The sequence below is a fragment of the Balearica regulorum genome, chromosome 5, assembly GCF_011004875.1.
Source record: "Balearica regulorum gibbericeps isolate bBalReg1 chromosome 5, bBalReg1.pri, whole genome shotgun sequence".
Lineage (NCBI taxonomy): Eukaryota > Metazoa > Chordata > Aves > Gruiformes > Gruidae > Balearica > Balearica regulorum.
The window spans coordinates 71203931-71217393 of record NC_046188.1 but is presented as its reverse complement, the minus strand read 5'-3'; the positions used below and the strand labels follow the sequence as shown (position 1 = coordinate 71217393).

At 60.2% G+C, this 13463-nt stretch overlaps 1 protein-coding gene across 1 annotated transcript; it reads left to right on the top strand.

Annotated features, from left to right (window-relative positions):
• Positions 1-4228: 4228 nt before the first annotated feature.
• On the top strand, positions 4229-12303 carry NLRP6 (NLR family pyrin domain containing 6). The gene is made up of 9 exons (XM_075753119.1): positions 4229-4655; positions 4875-4913; positions 5002-6724; positions 7511-7801; positions 8927-9097; positions 9337-9507; positions 10468-10638; positions 11253-11423; positions 12193-12303. Exons 1-9 carry the CDS (start codon positions 4313-4315, stop codon positions 12281-12283), a joined length of 3171 nt encoding a protein of 1056 aa, XP_075609234.1. The 5' UTR covers positions 4229-4312; the 3' UTR covers positions 12284-12303.
• The last annotated feature ends 1160 nt before the right edge of the window (positions 12304-13463 follow it).

The following is a 13463-nucleotide window of genomic DNA, read 5'->3' as shown; positions in this document are numbered from 1 at the left end:
GAAATTGCTGTCCCGATTCCGGTATTTCGGTGGCATCACCCGGGGCCCGTTTGCTCCCCACGTCCTGCGGGATGGCTCCTCCTCGCCGTGGCGGCTTGCAACCAGACGGCGCACGGCCGCCTCTCCCTGTGGTGGGTATTAATTGGCGCTGCTCGTAGCCCGGGCTCCCAGCGGGCTTCAAGGGAAACTCCAGGAGCCGAATACACCCAGACATCCCAGGAGCCAGCTGCAGCTCAGACAGACACATAATTAGAGATAAGACCCAAGCGTGGCTGCAGATCTCTTCCCAGCATCTATTAATGCTGAGGTTTTTTTCCACCCCCCCCAGCATTTCGGGCTAGGTTGGCAGCAAATAAATTAGCAAATTACCCCGACTGGGGCTTGTTCGCAATGACTCTTGGGGCTGAGCGGCACAGCAGAGCTTGGCTCGCCAAAGCCCCTGTAGTCACGGCCACAGGGACATCGCTGCGGTGGCTGGGCAGCATCCCTGGGGGGACCTGCCACCCACCCTCCCGAGCCGGGGTCAGGGTGCTCACCTTCAGGGTGAAGCCCTCCACCAGCTCACCCGCGGGCAGCCGGAGCCCCCTGTGAGAGCCTGGCCCCATCGAAACAGCATTTCTGGGACAAAGCCACTGCCGGGAGAGTGCTGGCTTTTCGGATGATTGCTCCAAGATTGCTTCTAGCCCCCCTTTTCAATTTTTCTTCTTTTTGGGGGAGGCGTTGGCAGTAAGGCAGCCCCCTCTCCCTCAGCCGGCTCTCCGAGGCTCGGCTCCACTTGCTGGCAGCCTCCAGCTGGGCTCAGCCCGGTCCCCAGGAGCCTGGGATGGCTCCGAGGAGCCTGGCTCGATAAATCTGCCTTTTATTCAGGGCTTTATCTCTTTCAGGGCAGGCAGCGCCTGATAGCCCCCTTTGTTTAATCCATATGCATTCAGGCTTTGGCGAGGAGGAGGAGAGGAGAGGAATGGTTCAATCTCTTCTTTTCACGGGTGGTCAGACTAACAAACTGGAGCTCCCCCGGCCTCCTCGGCACATCAGCAGGCAGCACGGCTCTGGGTTTGTAGCCTGAAACGGCGGCAGGACACACGGCCCGCGTTCCCCACAGCATCCTCTCACAGCCCCTGGCCAGGCAGATCTGCTGCTGTGACATCTGGGGCAGCGCCTCCAGCCCCTCAAAAATTATGAGGTTTACTGTATCTGCCTCCACTGCCAGCACCCGAGCGTGAAACAGGGCTGCAAGTGATGCTGGTGGCCATACGTCTTCCTGTGCCGGGGAGCAGCGGGGAGAGCTGGAGGAGGAGGGTGTGGGCACATCACGAGTCCTCTCCTGGCCCCCATTGCCGAACGCGCTCATAGGTTTCACCAGCCGCTGGCTTTTGCCGGAGGACCGAGGTTGGCCGGTGGTGTGGCGGAGGGCTGGGGTGGGAGCGAGGGATGAAGCGGTTTTTTTGCAGGCTGCCGGCGAGGCCCCGTGCCGGTGCGAGCGGCACCCATCAAACCGCAGCCCTGAGTTTCCCTGATGGGGCAGGAAGTTCGCAGGAAGGGCAGACGGTGAGAGCCACGTGCTGCAGCTGCACCACAGCTAGCAGAGCACCGCGTGGCCCCGCATCCGGCATCGGGCACTACTGCCGGCCTGGGGCTCACCGCAAAGCGCCTGCCCGCCCCGTGAAACCTTGCTGCACCCACGGCACATCCAGCATCGCACCACCGATATTTCAGCAACAACCAACTGGCTTTCAGTCTCCCCAGTGTCACTCTCACTACATCAGACCAGTCCTTAACTTCTTTTATTAAAAATGCTCGAGGCCATTAATGAGTTTGCACTAATTTAACCCAGCCTGACCGCCATCGCTGTAAGATGGGTAAAACTCGGGGAAATGGGAGCGTGCCGGGATCCCGGCAGCAACAGGGCTGGGTTTGACTTCGCTTTGGGTCTCTCCATCCAAGATACATTTGTCCTTTGGGTGACACTCTTTGTAATCACAGCTGGTGGCAGAAATCCCAAACCTGAAGCGGCTTTTGGGGTTGAGCGTGACACGTCCATGCCGAGGTGGGGTGCTGCAGCTTCGAAATGCTTTGCGATCGGCCAAGCAGGTTTTGCTCTTGCAAGATTTGTCTTCGCTCTGCACGGGACGTGGCTGCAGCAAGGGTGGCCGGAGCTTTCCCCGTGGAATGCTTCAGTTTTTCTCTGCAGACCTGTGACGGTGAGGGCTGCCGTGCAGGCAGGAGCCGTAGGTGGGGCAGCGCCTGCTCTCAGTTTCTTTTCTACCCTACACGTTATCTCCTGCGAAGTCGGTTCAGAGACATTTTTGCAATTTCAGTCTCAGAAAGCGTTGGGGTTATTTTGCTGTGCACCTGTGTACTCCTGCCTGTGCCTCGCTCGGGGCCTGGGGGGCTCTGCCAGCTCGCCCCGTGCCCTCCCCGCAGTGCCGGCCGCGTTTGCCCAAGAGGCTTTTGCGCTTTGACCCGCGGACTGGCTGCCTGCCTGCGGATGTGCTTGTGTTGACGAAGCTGCTCGTGGCTGTTTACTTGGGGCTCGTTTGCACTGCCAGGAGTGTGCAAATGGCTGCGGGGGGGTTTGCGGCCTGAGTTTCACCTCAAGGGCAGCGCCTCAGCCTGCCCCTTCCCCTGGCAGCGGCTCTGGCAGATCCCGCTAGATTTTAGGTCTGTTACCCATAGGGCAGCCTGAGTTTTTGAAGCTTTTTCTTGACCGTGATCCGTTCCCACCACAGGACCCTGCTGCCTGTTTAAGTCCCCGGGCAGAGCAGAGCCACCTCCACCATCTGGTGAAGCTCGTGGTGGCCCAGCCGACCAGACCCTTCCCTGGATGTGGGACACCAGAACTGATGTGTGGCCCTGTGGCAGGGTGAATTTCAAGGAAAAGTGGCAAAAGCCACCACCTACCCTCCACCTGGCCCAGCCGCGGCTGTTTTGGCTCGCTGGCCTGTCCCAATCTGAGCAGGACTTGACAGCAGCTGAGCTGAGCCACCGTGGTCTCCATGCCTTCAGCACAACCCTCCGCTGCAGCATGAGAGGGAAGGAGACAGCACTGAGAAGAAAAGAGAAGAGGAAAATAAACAAGGTGCAGAAAGGTCGCAAGTTGTGAAAAACTTGACCTGAGAGGGAAGGAAACAGCAGCACACGTTCAAAGTGAAACTGCCCGTATGGGAAAGCAAAGTGCTAGTGCAGCTCACCATCTCGGTTCTGCGTGTGTGGTGGAAGTCTCCAGCCACCCCTGCAAACCCGAGTGGCTCGGTGGCACTGCACGGCGGGTCCCACGCAGGTGGGGACACTGATCTCCTGGTAGGGACACTGCTCTCCTGGTAGGTCCACTGCTCTCCTGGTGGGTCCACTGCTCTCCTGGTGGGGCCGTCACTCTGCTGGTGGGGTATGGCTGTCCTGGGGGGGATATGGCTGTCCTGGGCTGGGTATGGCTGACCTGGGGGGGATACTGCTGTCCTGGGGGAGTATGGCTGTCCTGGGGTGGGTATGGCTGTCCTGGGGGGATATGGCTGTCCTGGGGGAGTATGGCTGTCCTGGGGATGTATGGCTGTTCTGGGGGGGGGACATGGCTGTCCTGGGGGGTTATGGCTGTCCTGGGGGGGATATGGCTGTCCTGGGGATGTATGGCTGTCCTGGGGTGGGTATGGCTGTCCTGGGGGGGGATATGGAGTATGGCTGTCTTGGGGGGGATATGGCTGTCCTGGGCGGGGGGATACGGCTGTCCTGGGGTGGGTATGACTGTCCTGGGGGAGTTATGGCTGTCCGGGGGGGGGTATGACTGTCCGGCGCTGGGGGGGGGGGAGGATATTGCTGTCCTTGGGGGGGGGTATGGCCATCCTGGGGCGGGGGGAGGTATGGCTGTCCTGGGGGGGGGTATGACTGTCCTGGGGGGCGACAGTTTTCTCCTGGTGTGCTGCAGCTCTCCTGGTGTGGACATGGTCTCCTAGTGAGGACACTGCTGGCGTGGTGGGACACAGCTGTCGCGAGGCTTTGGTGGCAAGGCCCTGGACGCTGCCCCTCTGCTCCTCGAGCTCCTGCTGGGGGGGGATGTTTGGACTGGGGGAGCAGGCAGGGGTACAGCAGGCAGGAGCGTGGTGCCTGCCTGGGGGCAGCCCCACAGCCCCGGGCAGCGGAGGGGGACGATGAGGCTGGGGGCAGCGGGGGACGCAGCTCCCCTGGGGCAGAGACAGCACGACCAGGAGGGGGCTGGGCTGTGGGGCCAGGGAGGCTCCTTGCGGGACGGTTCTCCCAAACCTTGTCCCCCCATCACAGGCACAGGGCTGTGTGTTAGCCGGGCGTTGGGGCTCTCTCTATGGGGGGATGCAGCAGCAGGCACTGCGCCCTGAGCGGAAACACCCCCAAGATCACCATCGAGGAGGTGCTGCTCCGGGCCCTGGAAGACCTCTCCGAGCAGGATTTTAAAAAATTTCGGGATGCACTGGCGGACAGACACCTGCAGGGCCAGAGGCACATTCCCTGGGGGCGGCTGGAGAAGGCCGACCGGCTGGATACGAAGAGGCTCATGCTGAGTTTCTACGGCAAGGAGGAAGCCCTGGACATGGCAATAGCCATCTTTGAGCGTATCCAATGCCGCGACAAGGCCGCCATGATCCAGGAAAAGAGAGAGGAAGGTGGGAAGGCTGAGTGGCTCCCCAGTGAGGGCAGCATTCCGCAGGGTCCTGAGCACCGTGCCCTGGGTGTTGTGTCTGCCACAGCCCGTGTGTGGGGCCAGGAGGATGCTACTGGCAGGGTGGTGGGTCGGGGGTCCCCATGGCAGGGTGAAGGGGTGTCCTCCAGGGAGGAGGAGATGGAAGAGGATTTGGGGATGTTGGGGGCTCAGTGATGCTGCCCACTAACACCCCCTTCTCTTCCAGCCTTGGGCCTTGCTCCTCTACTGGATTCATCGTCACCAGGTAGGTGCTGGCGGGGAGAAGCGTGGGGGCTCTGCCACTGCTCACCCCGCGGTCTGCAGCCACGTGATGTGGCCTCCCACCCTTCCAGACTGCCAGAGGAAATACAAAGAAGCCATATTGCGGGAGTTCAGCCACATAAAGGACCAAAACGCCCGGATGGGTGAAAACGTGGACCTGCACACCAGGTACTCAAAGCTGGTGATCGTCACCAAGCACCTTGACGAAGAGCAACGGGAGCATATCATGGACATGGGACGGAAGCACGTGGAGATCATGAAGGAACAAGCCAGCTCCTCCATCGCTGTTGGTGACCTCTTCAAGCCTGACTCCAAGGGCTGGGCTCCCAAGGTGGTCGTGCTCCTGGGAGCCGCAGGCATGGGCAAGACGGTGACGGCCAGGAAGATCATGCTAGACTGGGCATCTGACAAGTTGTTCATGGAGTTTGACTACGTCTTCTACATCCACTGCCGGGAGGGCAACCTCCTCACCCCCAGTTCCAGCATGGATGACCTGATCAGCCAGTGCTATCCTGGCAGCAATCTGCCCGTTGCCACGGTGCTGGCGCAGCCGGAGAAGCTCCTCTTCGTGATCGACGGCTTTGATGAGCTGCGCTCTTCCTTTGACTTGCTCCCGTGCGAGCCGTGCTCCCAGCCCGAGGAGAGGCAGGTGGAGGACACCCTGAGCAGCCTCTTGTGCAGGAAGGTCCTGCCCGAGAGCTCCCTGATCATCACCACGAGGCCGGCCGCCCTGCAGAAACTGGGCAAGTGCCTGGTCTGCGAGCGCTACGCTGAAATCCTGGGGTTTTCCGAGGCGGAGAGGAAGGAGTATTTCCACACGTTTTTCCAAAACACGGAGCAGGCGACTGCCGCCTTCCAGTTCGTCAGAGGTAACGAGACGCTCTTCACCATGTGCCTGGTGCCCATCGTGTGCTGGATTGTCTGCACCGTTGTGAAGCAGCAGCTCAGCCGCAGCGGAGGTCTCACCCAAAGCCCGAAGACGACGACAGGGATCTACACCCTTTACCTTTCTGCCCTGCTCCAGTCTGTGAGCAGCCAGCTGAAGCAAGACATGCCCGGGGTGCTCAGGAGGCTGTGCTGCCTGGCAGCCGACGGCGTCTGGAAGCAGAAGGTCCTCTTCGAGGAGAAGGAGGTGCAGAGGTATGCACTGGACCAGCGAGAAGCCCTCCCGCTCCTCCTCAACGAGCACATCTTCCAGAGGGACATCTCCTGTGTCAGCACCTACAGCTTCATCCACCTCAGCTTCCAGGAGTTTTTCGCTGCACTCTTCTACCTGCTGGAAGATGAAGGGGAGGCGAGGGACCTCCCTGCTGGTCCTACCAGGGATGTGAAGGAGCTGCTGGAGAGCCACGGCAACTCCAGGAACTTCTGCGTGCTAACCGTGCGGTTCCTCTTCGGACTCTTAAATGAGGAACACAGGAGGAAGCTGGAGGAGATCGGGTGTAGAATCACACCCAGGATTACGCAGGAATTACTGGCATGGCTTCAGAACAGCCAGAAAACGGCCCTAGCTCTTCTGATGCCGGAGATGGCGGTGATCCGTAATCTGGAGGTCTGCCACTGTCTGTACGAGCTCCAGGACCAGCAGTTTGTGGTGGCCGCCTTGGACCCTTTCACCAGGGTGTACCTCCAAGGGTTCAATCTTAACCACTTCGATCAAATGGTCCTTTCCTTCAGCGTCAAAAACATCCCCAAGCTGGAGTCGCTTGAAATGGGGCACTGCTCCTTCCTGTGGGACGACCCCGAGGACTGTGTGGACCCGCAGCCGGCCAAGAAGGCCTGTGGATGCATAAGGTCCTGAGCCGCAAAGCAGCAAATCCCTTAGAGCCCAAAGAGCTGGGAGGACCCTGCGGAGCAGCCTGTGGCAAGGCCGGTCCTCCCCCGGCCACCGGGCACATCGGCAAGGGGCACATGTGTCACTGAGGGACAGGGGCAGGGATAAGGCAAGGAATAGACAGGCAAGGCAAGGCAAGGCAAGGCAAAAGAAAAGGGAAAGGGAAAAAGAAAAGGGAAAGGGAAAAAGAAAGGGAAAGGGAAAGGGAAAGGGAAAGGGAAAGGGGAAGGGAAGGGAAGGGAAGGGAAGGGAAGGGAAGGGAAGGGAAGGGAAAGGGAAAGGGAAAGGGAAAGGGAAAGGGAAAGGGAAAGGGAAAGAAAAGAGAAAGGAAAAGAAAGGAAAGGACAAGGATAGGAGTAGGCATAGGAATGGGAATAGATATAGCATAAATCTCTTCTTTGTTTTCAGGAAAAACCAGCAAAAGGAGGGGAAGCAGTCACCCATCCACCTGCTCTGTCAAGCCTTGGAAAATTCAGGCTGTAAATTAAAGGTGTTAAGGTACATTGCTCCTCTCTGCCAGGAGAAATGGGAAAACAAGCAAACCCCAGGCTCGTCACGGCTGGGGATGAAGTCACCTCCGCGCAGAGCCATTGAGAGCCTGCTGCTGTGGGGACCACAGGCACCGGCTTGGCCCGTGCCAGCCCCGCCAGGTCTCCTGGCTGCTTGGGGAGGATGACCATGTGTTGCCACAGCTCGCTGCACGGCGGGACGGGCTCTGCTCTCCTCCCGGGAGGTCGTCCTTGAAGACCAGCCCGGTTTGTGGACGGCATCAGCGGCGGCTGTCTCAGCAACGCGGCTGGTGCGTCCACGTGTCCGGGCAGCCGTGCCGAGCCCCGCGGCTCCTCTCCACATCTCCCTTGCAGGTTCAGCCAGTGTCAGCTCACAAGCCCCTGCTGCGGGGCTCTGGCCTTTGTTATCAGCGCAAAACCCACGCTGACGGACCTGGACCTGGCTGGGAACGAAGACCTGAGGGACGACGGCGTGAAGCTGCTGTGCGAGGGGCTGAGATGTGGCACCTGCCAGCTGCAGACACTGCGGTAAGAGACGTCGCCAGGTCTGGGAGGCTGCAGGGCCACTTGGCTCTTCTCCTTGAGAGCCTGGAAGAGGGAGGAAAAAAGAAAAAGAAAGGAGAAAAGCCCATTTACCGATGCTGCGGTTGCTGAAGCTAGCTCGAGGCGTCGCAGACCTACTTGCCTGACCCTTATTATTGCCTTTTCCATCAATATAATTTAGTTCCACATTTTTAAATGTATGAGTATCTGCTAGGACACTGTAGAAAAGTAAGAGCATTTTGGCATTTTCAGTGCTGAGGCCAGATGGAGAAGTTAGAGGAGAGGCCTGTGCTACTGTCCCCACTGTTTGATGTCTGTGGGTGTCTCTGTGCACCCCAGGCACCTTCTCCCTGGGCTCTTGCCCTGCAGCTCCGGGTGGTTTTGGGTCCCTGTGTGCCCGAGCAGGGCAGGGCTGGCCACACACCATACAGAAACACATAATTACAGAAGCGGATTCACCCCAGGGACCGTTTCTGGGAAGGGGATGAACCGTCACTTAGAGGTGTCTACAATTTCCACCCCATTTTTTTTGGTAGTGTTTCCCTTTCCCCCATTTTTCCCTGGTATAGATTCAGCCCAGTCAGTGAGGTTTGAAAGAGAGAATGTCTCTGAAACTTCAAAAGTGAGGCACATTAATCTCACCCCTTCAAGCAATATTAATTGTTTGCCCCCAGACCTTTCCTCCCTGGTTGAGCAGATGCTGGCTGGCCCTTACCTCTCCACGCCCACGCTGCGGCACAGCGGGATTGCCGGGCTGCCCTTTGGCATTGTGTGCTTTAGTGTTTGAGGGTTTGGGTTGTGTTCGGCACTCTGGACCGTGTTCGAACCGCTCTCAGCATCACTGTGCCTGGGGATGCCGAACAAGGAAACTCGGCAGTGAACACCGGTGCACACCAGATACAGGCGCGCCGGCTTTGGGAGAGGGATGGGGAGCGGGCAGTGAGATGCTCCCCTCTTTTCCAACGCAGCGTCCCCAGAGCCACTGCAGGAGCCACCTCCACACCCGGGCTCAGGCAGGGGACGCTGGCCGGGTCTCCTCGGACCTGGGGCGACGGAAAAGAGGGTGGCAGCACCGGCGGGCAGGCAGGCTCACCACCGTCTCTCCCGCAGGCTGGGCTGCTGCAACATCACGGCCACCAGCTGCAAGGACCTGGCCGCCGTGCTGGGTGCCATGCCCAGCCTGGTGCAGCTGGACCTGAGCGACAATCCTCTGGAGGATGGCGGCGTGCAGGAGCTGTGCAGGGCACTGGCCGGACCCGGCCGCAGCCTGGAAAAGCTCTGGTACGGGGTGTCGGGCTGACGGGTCCCGCTTTCCTCCCAGGAGACGCCTTTTGGGTGTGATTGCGGCCGGGTGCAGGGTGCTGCTCTGTCCCTGCTGCGCCACCTCGCTCCCCGCTGGGCTGTGCTAATTAAACCGCCTGACCGCATCCCTGGGCTCGAAAAGCAGCGGGTGATTTTTGGAGAGAAGTGGCTGCCAGGGGGTCGAGCCTGGCTTAGCCACGGCTCTGTCCCCCGCGCAGGCTGTGGCGGTGCCGGCTGACGGAGGCGAGCTGCAGGACTCTCGCTGCGGTGCTCCCCGCCAGCCCCAGCCTGAAGGAGCTGCACCTGGGGGAAAACGAGCTGGGGGACAGAGGTGTGCGGCGGCTGAGCAAGGGCCTGCAGGATCCTGCCTGCCGGCTGCAGATACTGAGGTGAGGGGCTGGGGGGGCATCGCTGGGGGGGGCACCGAGCGCCTCTGCAAGTGGCGTGTCTGCAAGTCAAAAATAGAAAGCAATTACCGTCTAGTGCTTGGAGGACGTAATGCGCTCCTGGGCTGGCTGCCCTCCTAAGATCCGCAGGGCAGAGGTGACGTGCCATCTTCTGCCAAGGCCACCACCGCTGTGACAACTCTGGTTTTTCCCATCTGCTTTTAAACTTGAGCTTTTTACCCACTTTTCCTCTGGAGCTGCGATTGAGCCCCGTCTCAGCCAGACACAGGTAGTGGAAAGCCAGGCAGGAGAGCAGGCTGCAGAGAGGCTGCGCAGCAAAAGCGATAAAGTTGGAGTCAGCAGCGTTTCCCGAGGCTCCGACATCTCCCCACCCGCACAGAGCCCCTGGGAAAAGGGGGTCTGGGCTCGGCTGGGGGAGGTGCCGCTGCAGGGTAGCTAGCTGGGGGTGGCGAGCAGCACCTTTGCTTTGAGCAGTGATGGAGCCAGAGGGGAGGGAGCTGGGTGCTGCAGCCCGTCAGCCTGGCAGCCGCTTTAAGCTCCGGAGCCCCAGCAGCGATGCCGAGCCATGGGGAGGGAGGGCCTGGCTGGGGGACGTGCCGCTGAGGGGCAGGGGGCAGCTTCTCGCTCCCAAAGGACCTGAGAAACCCCTCGCCACTTGCCAGTGCCTGCAGGGGGCTGTGGGTGCTGCCCACACCCCTAACTGCAGGAGTCAGAGAGGGAAAAAAATAAAAAATCCTATGAGATTTGGGAGGAAATACAAAAGCGAGGTACCTTGAGACTGGGGGCAGTTCTCTCTGTTGAGATGTTCTCCTCCCCATCAGCCCGGGGGCAAAGGTGCAGTCAGCGTGGATGGGGGCTGTGGGCAGTGTCGCCGTGGCCGGGCTGATGGGCTGCCGGAGCGGCCGTGACAATGCCCCTCTCCTCCGCCTGTCCCCCGCGCAGGCTGTGGCGGTGCCGGCTGACGAAGGCGAGCTGCAGGACTCTCGCCGCGGTGCTCCCCGCCAGCCCCAGCCTGAAGGAGCTGCACCTGGGGGGCAACGAGCTGGGGGACAGAGGTGTGCGGCGACTGAGCAAGGGCCTGCAGGATCCTGCCTGCCGGCTGCAGATACTGAGGTGAGGGGCTGGGGGGGCATCGCTGGGGGGGGGCTCTCTGCAGAGACCCTCTGCCACTCGCCTGCGCCCCCCTGATGAGCGTCCCCGTGGCCACTCACCATCCCTCTCCAGGGCAGTTTGGACATCTTCGGGTGGATGCCAAGAGCTCTGATAGGCAGGGTGCTAACAGCTTCGAGATAGACGTTTGTTAGCTGGATGAGATTATTTATCATCCCCCAGATGAGATAACCAGGATTTAAAGCTCTCCGGGCGAAGCGGCAGTACGTTCACCGCCCCAGCTGCACCTTTCAGGTGCACGTACGTAGACGTTTGCTCCTCAAAGACCACCCCTGTCATATTTTGTGGTTGTGAGACACAATCGGGGCGTACCCCAGTCAAGAGGAAGCCCAGTTCTGCCCGTGCCCATCTGCAGGGATGTTCCTCATGCTGGGGAGATTAAATCCAGGGTCAGAGACCTCACAAGAAGCCTGGAGCAAGGCTTTGGAGCAAATCCCCCCCAGAAGCCATTTCCAGGCATCTAGCGGACCTGGGCCGGGTGGGTAGGCAGCGCAGGCTGTGAAGGACCGTGCCTGAGATGGCCAAATGTCTCCTTTCTCCAAACGCCTCCCTGCCAGCCTGTGGCAGTGCCGACTCGCCGGCGCCTGCTGCACGGACCTCTGCGCCCTGCTCAGCACCAGCCAGAGCTTGCAACATCTGGACCTGAGCGAGAACGACCTGGGAGACGGCAGCGTGCGGCTGCTGTGCGAGACGCTCAGGAATTGCACCTGCGTCTTGAAGGTGCTGTGGTAAGGGACTTTCGGCTGCTCCCCGCGGGCACTGGGACAGACCAAGCACGCCCCGAGCCCCCCCACGCCGCGGGTCCCAGCCTGCCCTACGAGGTGGGGGAGTGCTTTCTGCGAAGCTTCTCCGAAGGTGCCGGGCGGCTCGAGCCGGAGAGTGCCGCATCGACTGCCGGAGCCGGCGCTGCCTCCTGCCAGCTAGCAGGCAGCTGCCCTGCCGCCCCCCACAGCTCTGCCAGCTGCTCACTTCTGGAATTAGTGTAATTAGACCTACTGCGGTCGGTAACGTCTGGGGACACGCTGCTGATGTGCAAAACTGGGGGGGGACGACACACGCACGTGTTTCATCAGCCCCCAAACAGGCAGCGGAGATGGATGCTCCATGTGAGGCACCTTTCTCACCCCAGGCTGGCCCCGCCGGTGCCCGCGCTGCCCGGTGCGGGCAAGGGGTTGCCCTGACCCAGCGAAGCGAGCGGCGGGAGCGTGGAGCCCAGCTCCGGCTGCCTGGGCAGGACCTGCTGGGTGCCCCGTGCCTTGGTGGAACGGTGGTTCCCCAGCCGAGAGGGCTCCACGGATCAGCCCCAGCCTCAGTCTCCCCCACGCTCTCTGCTTGCTGGCGCAGAAAAAGCCAGCTAGGACAGGGGCCAAACAGTAAAAAAAACCCCCACATGCTGGCTGCTTTTTGTCCTTTTTTTTTTTTTTTTGGCTGTGCAATGTTGTGGTCAACAGTCAATAGCTTGGGTAGATCTAATCTCTTTGCTTCTCCTCTCCAAAGGCTGAAGAAATCTGGGTTAAATGAAGAGACGTTACAGAAGCTGGCTGCTCTGCAAGAAGTAAACCACAACCTGAATATAGGATACATTTGACAAGCAGGACTTGCTTCAGCGAGGGGCTCTGGCCTGGCTTGCACGCATGTTAAGAGGAGATGAGGGGTCTGGGAGATGTTTCTTCTGTTTCCGAGAGGTCCTTTTAGTGCCGAAAGTGCCTTCCAGCAGGCGCAGCTGGGCTCTGGCTGATCGCCCTGCGGAGCGTAGGAATTGCCGCCTGCAGCTGAGGCGTATTTGTGCATTGCAGGTCCTGATCGGACCATCTCCAGGGTCCTGGGTGGGTGGGAAGGGCAGGGGCTGAGGCCGTAGCAAACCAGGATGAGGCGATGGAAGGGTCTGAAACGTCAGGGTTTGGTCCCAGGTGTGGGGAGTGCCCCAAACACACCTTGGCTGCAGAGGTTTTTCTTCTCTACCCATGATTCAGTCACTGTGATTGGTATATTGATGAGGGTTTCTGTATTTCTGTCTGATCCTGTAGTTTCCAAGAAGGTCTTCTCCCTCTCCTTTATGCAAAGAATGCTTGCATTATACCCGCAATAAATAAAGAGCCCCTCCAGAAACCTCGTCACCTTGCTCCTGTGTCGGCAGCAATGGCCCAGGACCCTCCTGGGGTCCGGGCAGCCCCCGGGATGCTGTCCAGGCCCATGGCAGGATGCTGTCCAGGCCCATGGTCTGGTTTCTCTCCCATCACTACGAGCACCACTACGGAGCCGAGCAGCCTTGGGTTAACGAAGCACAGATTGGTTTAAACTTCCCAATCACACTGGGGACCAGCACAGCTCTCACCGTGGGTAGGAACAACGCTGCTTTTCCTCTCCCGTGACCCAATTCTGGTGCTGAGCCCCAACGCAGACCCCTGTGTCTGCTGACCCGACACCTGGGACCGCGCTCTGTTCCCGTAGCCTGGCGGCACTGCAGGCAGCGGGACGGGCAGCTGCCCTCCCTGGGCACCGGGAGAGCAGAGGAGAGGCGGCGGTGCCAGCTCCCAGCCTGGGGCCAGCAGCACCGGCCCGGTGCCTGAACCAGGGCTGCACGGGGCACCAGCCCTCCCGGGTCCCTCCGCGGTCTCGGCCCAGCCAATTTCCCATCCTCCAAACCCGCTTGACGGCGTTTGTTGGTTACCCGACCCGGGCTGCACAGGCTCTGACAGCAGCTGCGGTTTCGGCAGGGACCCTCCCGGGAACTTCCAGCTCATCGCAGGAAGGCAGGTCTGTGGTTT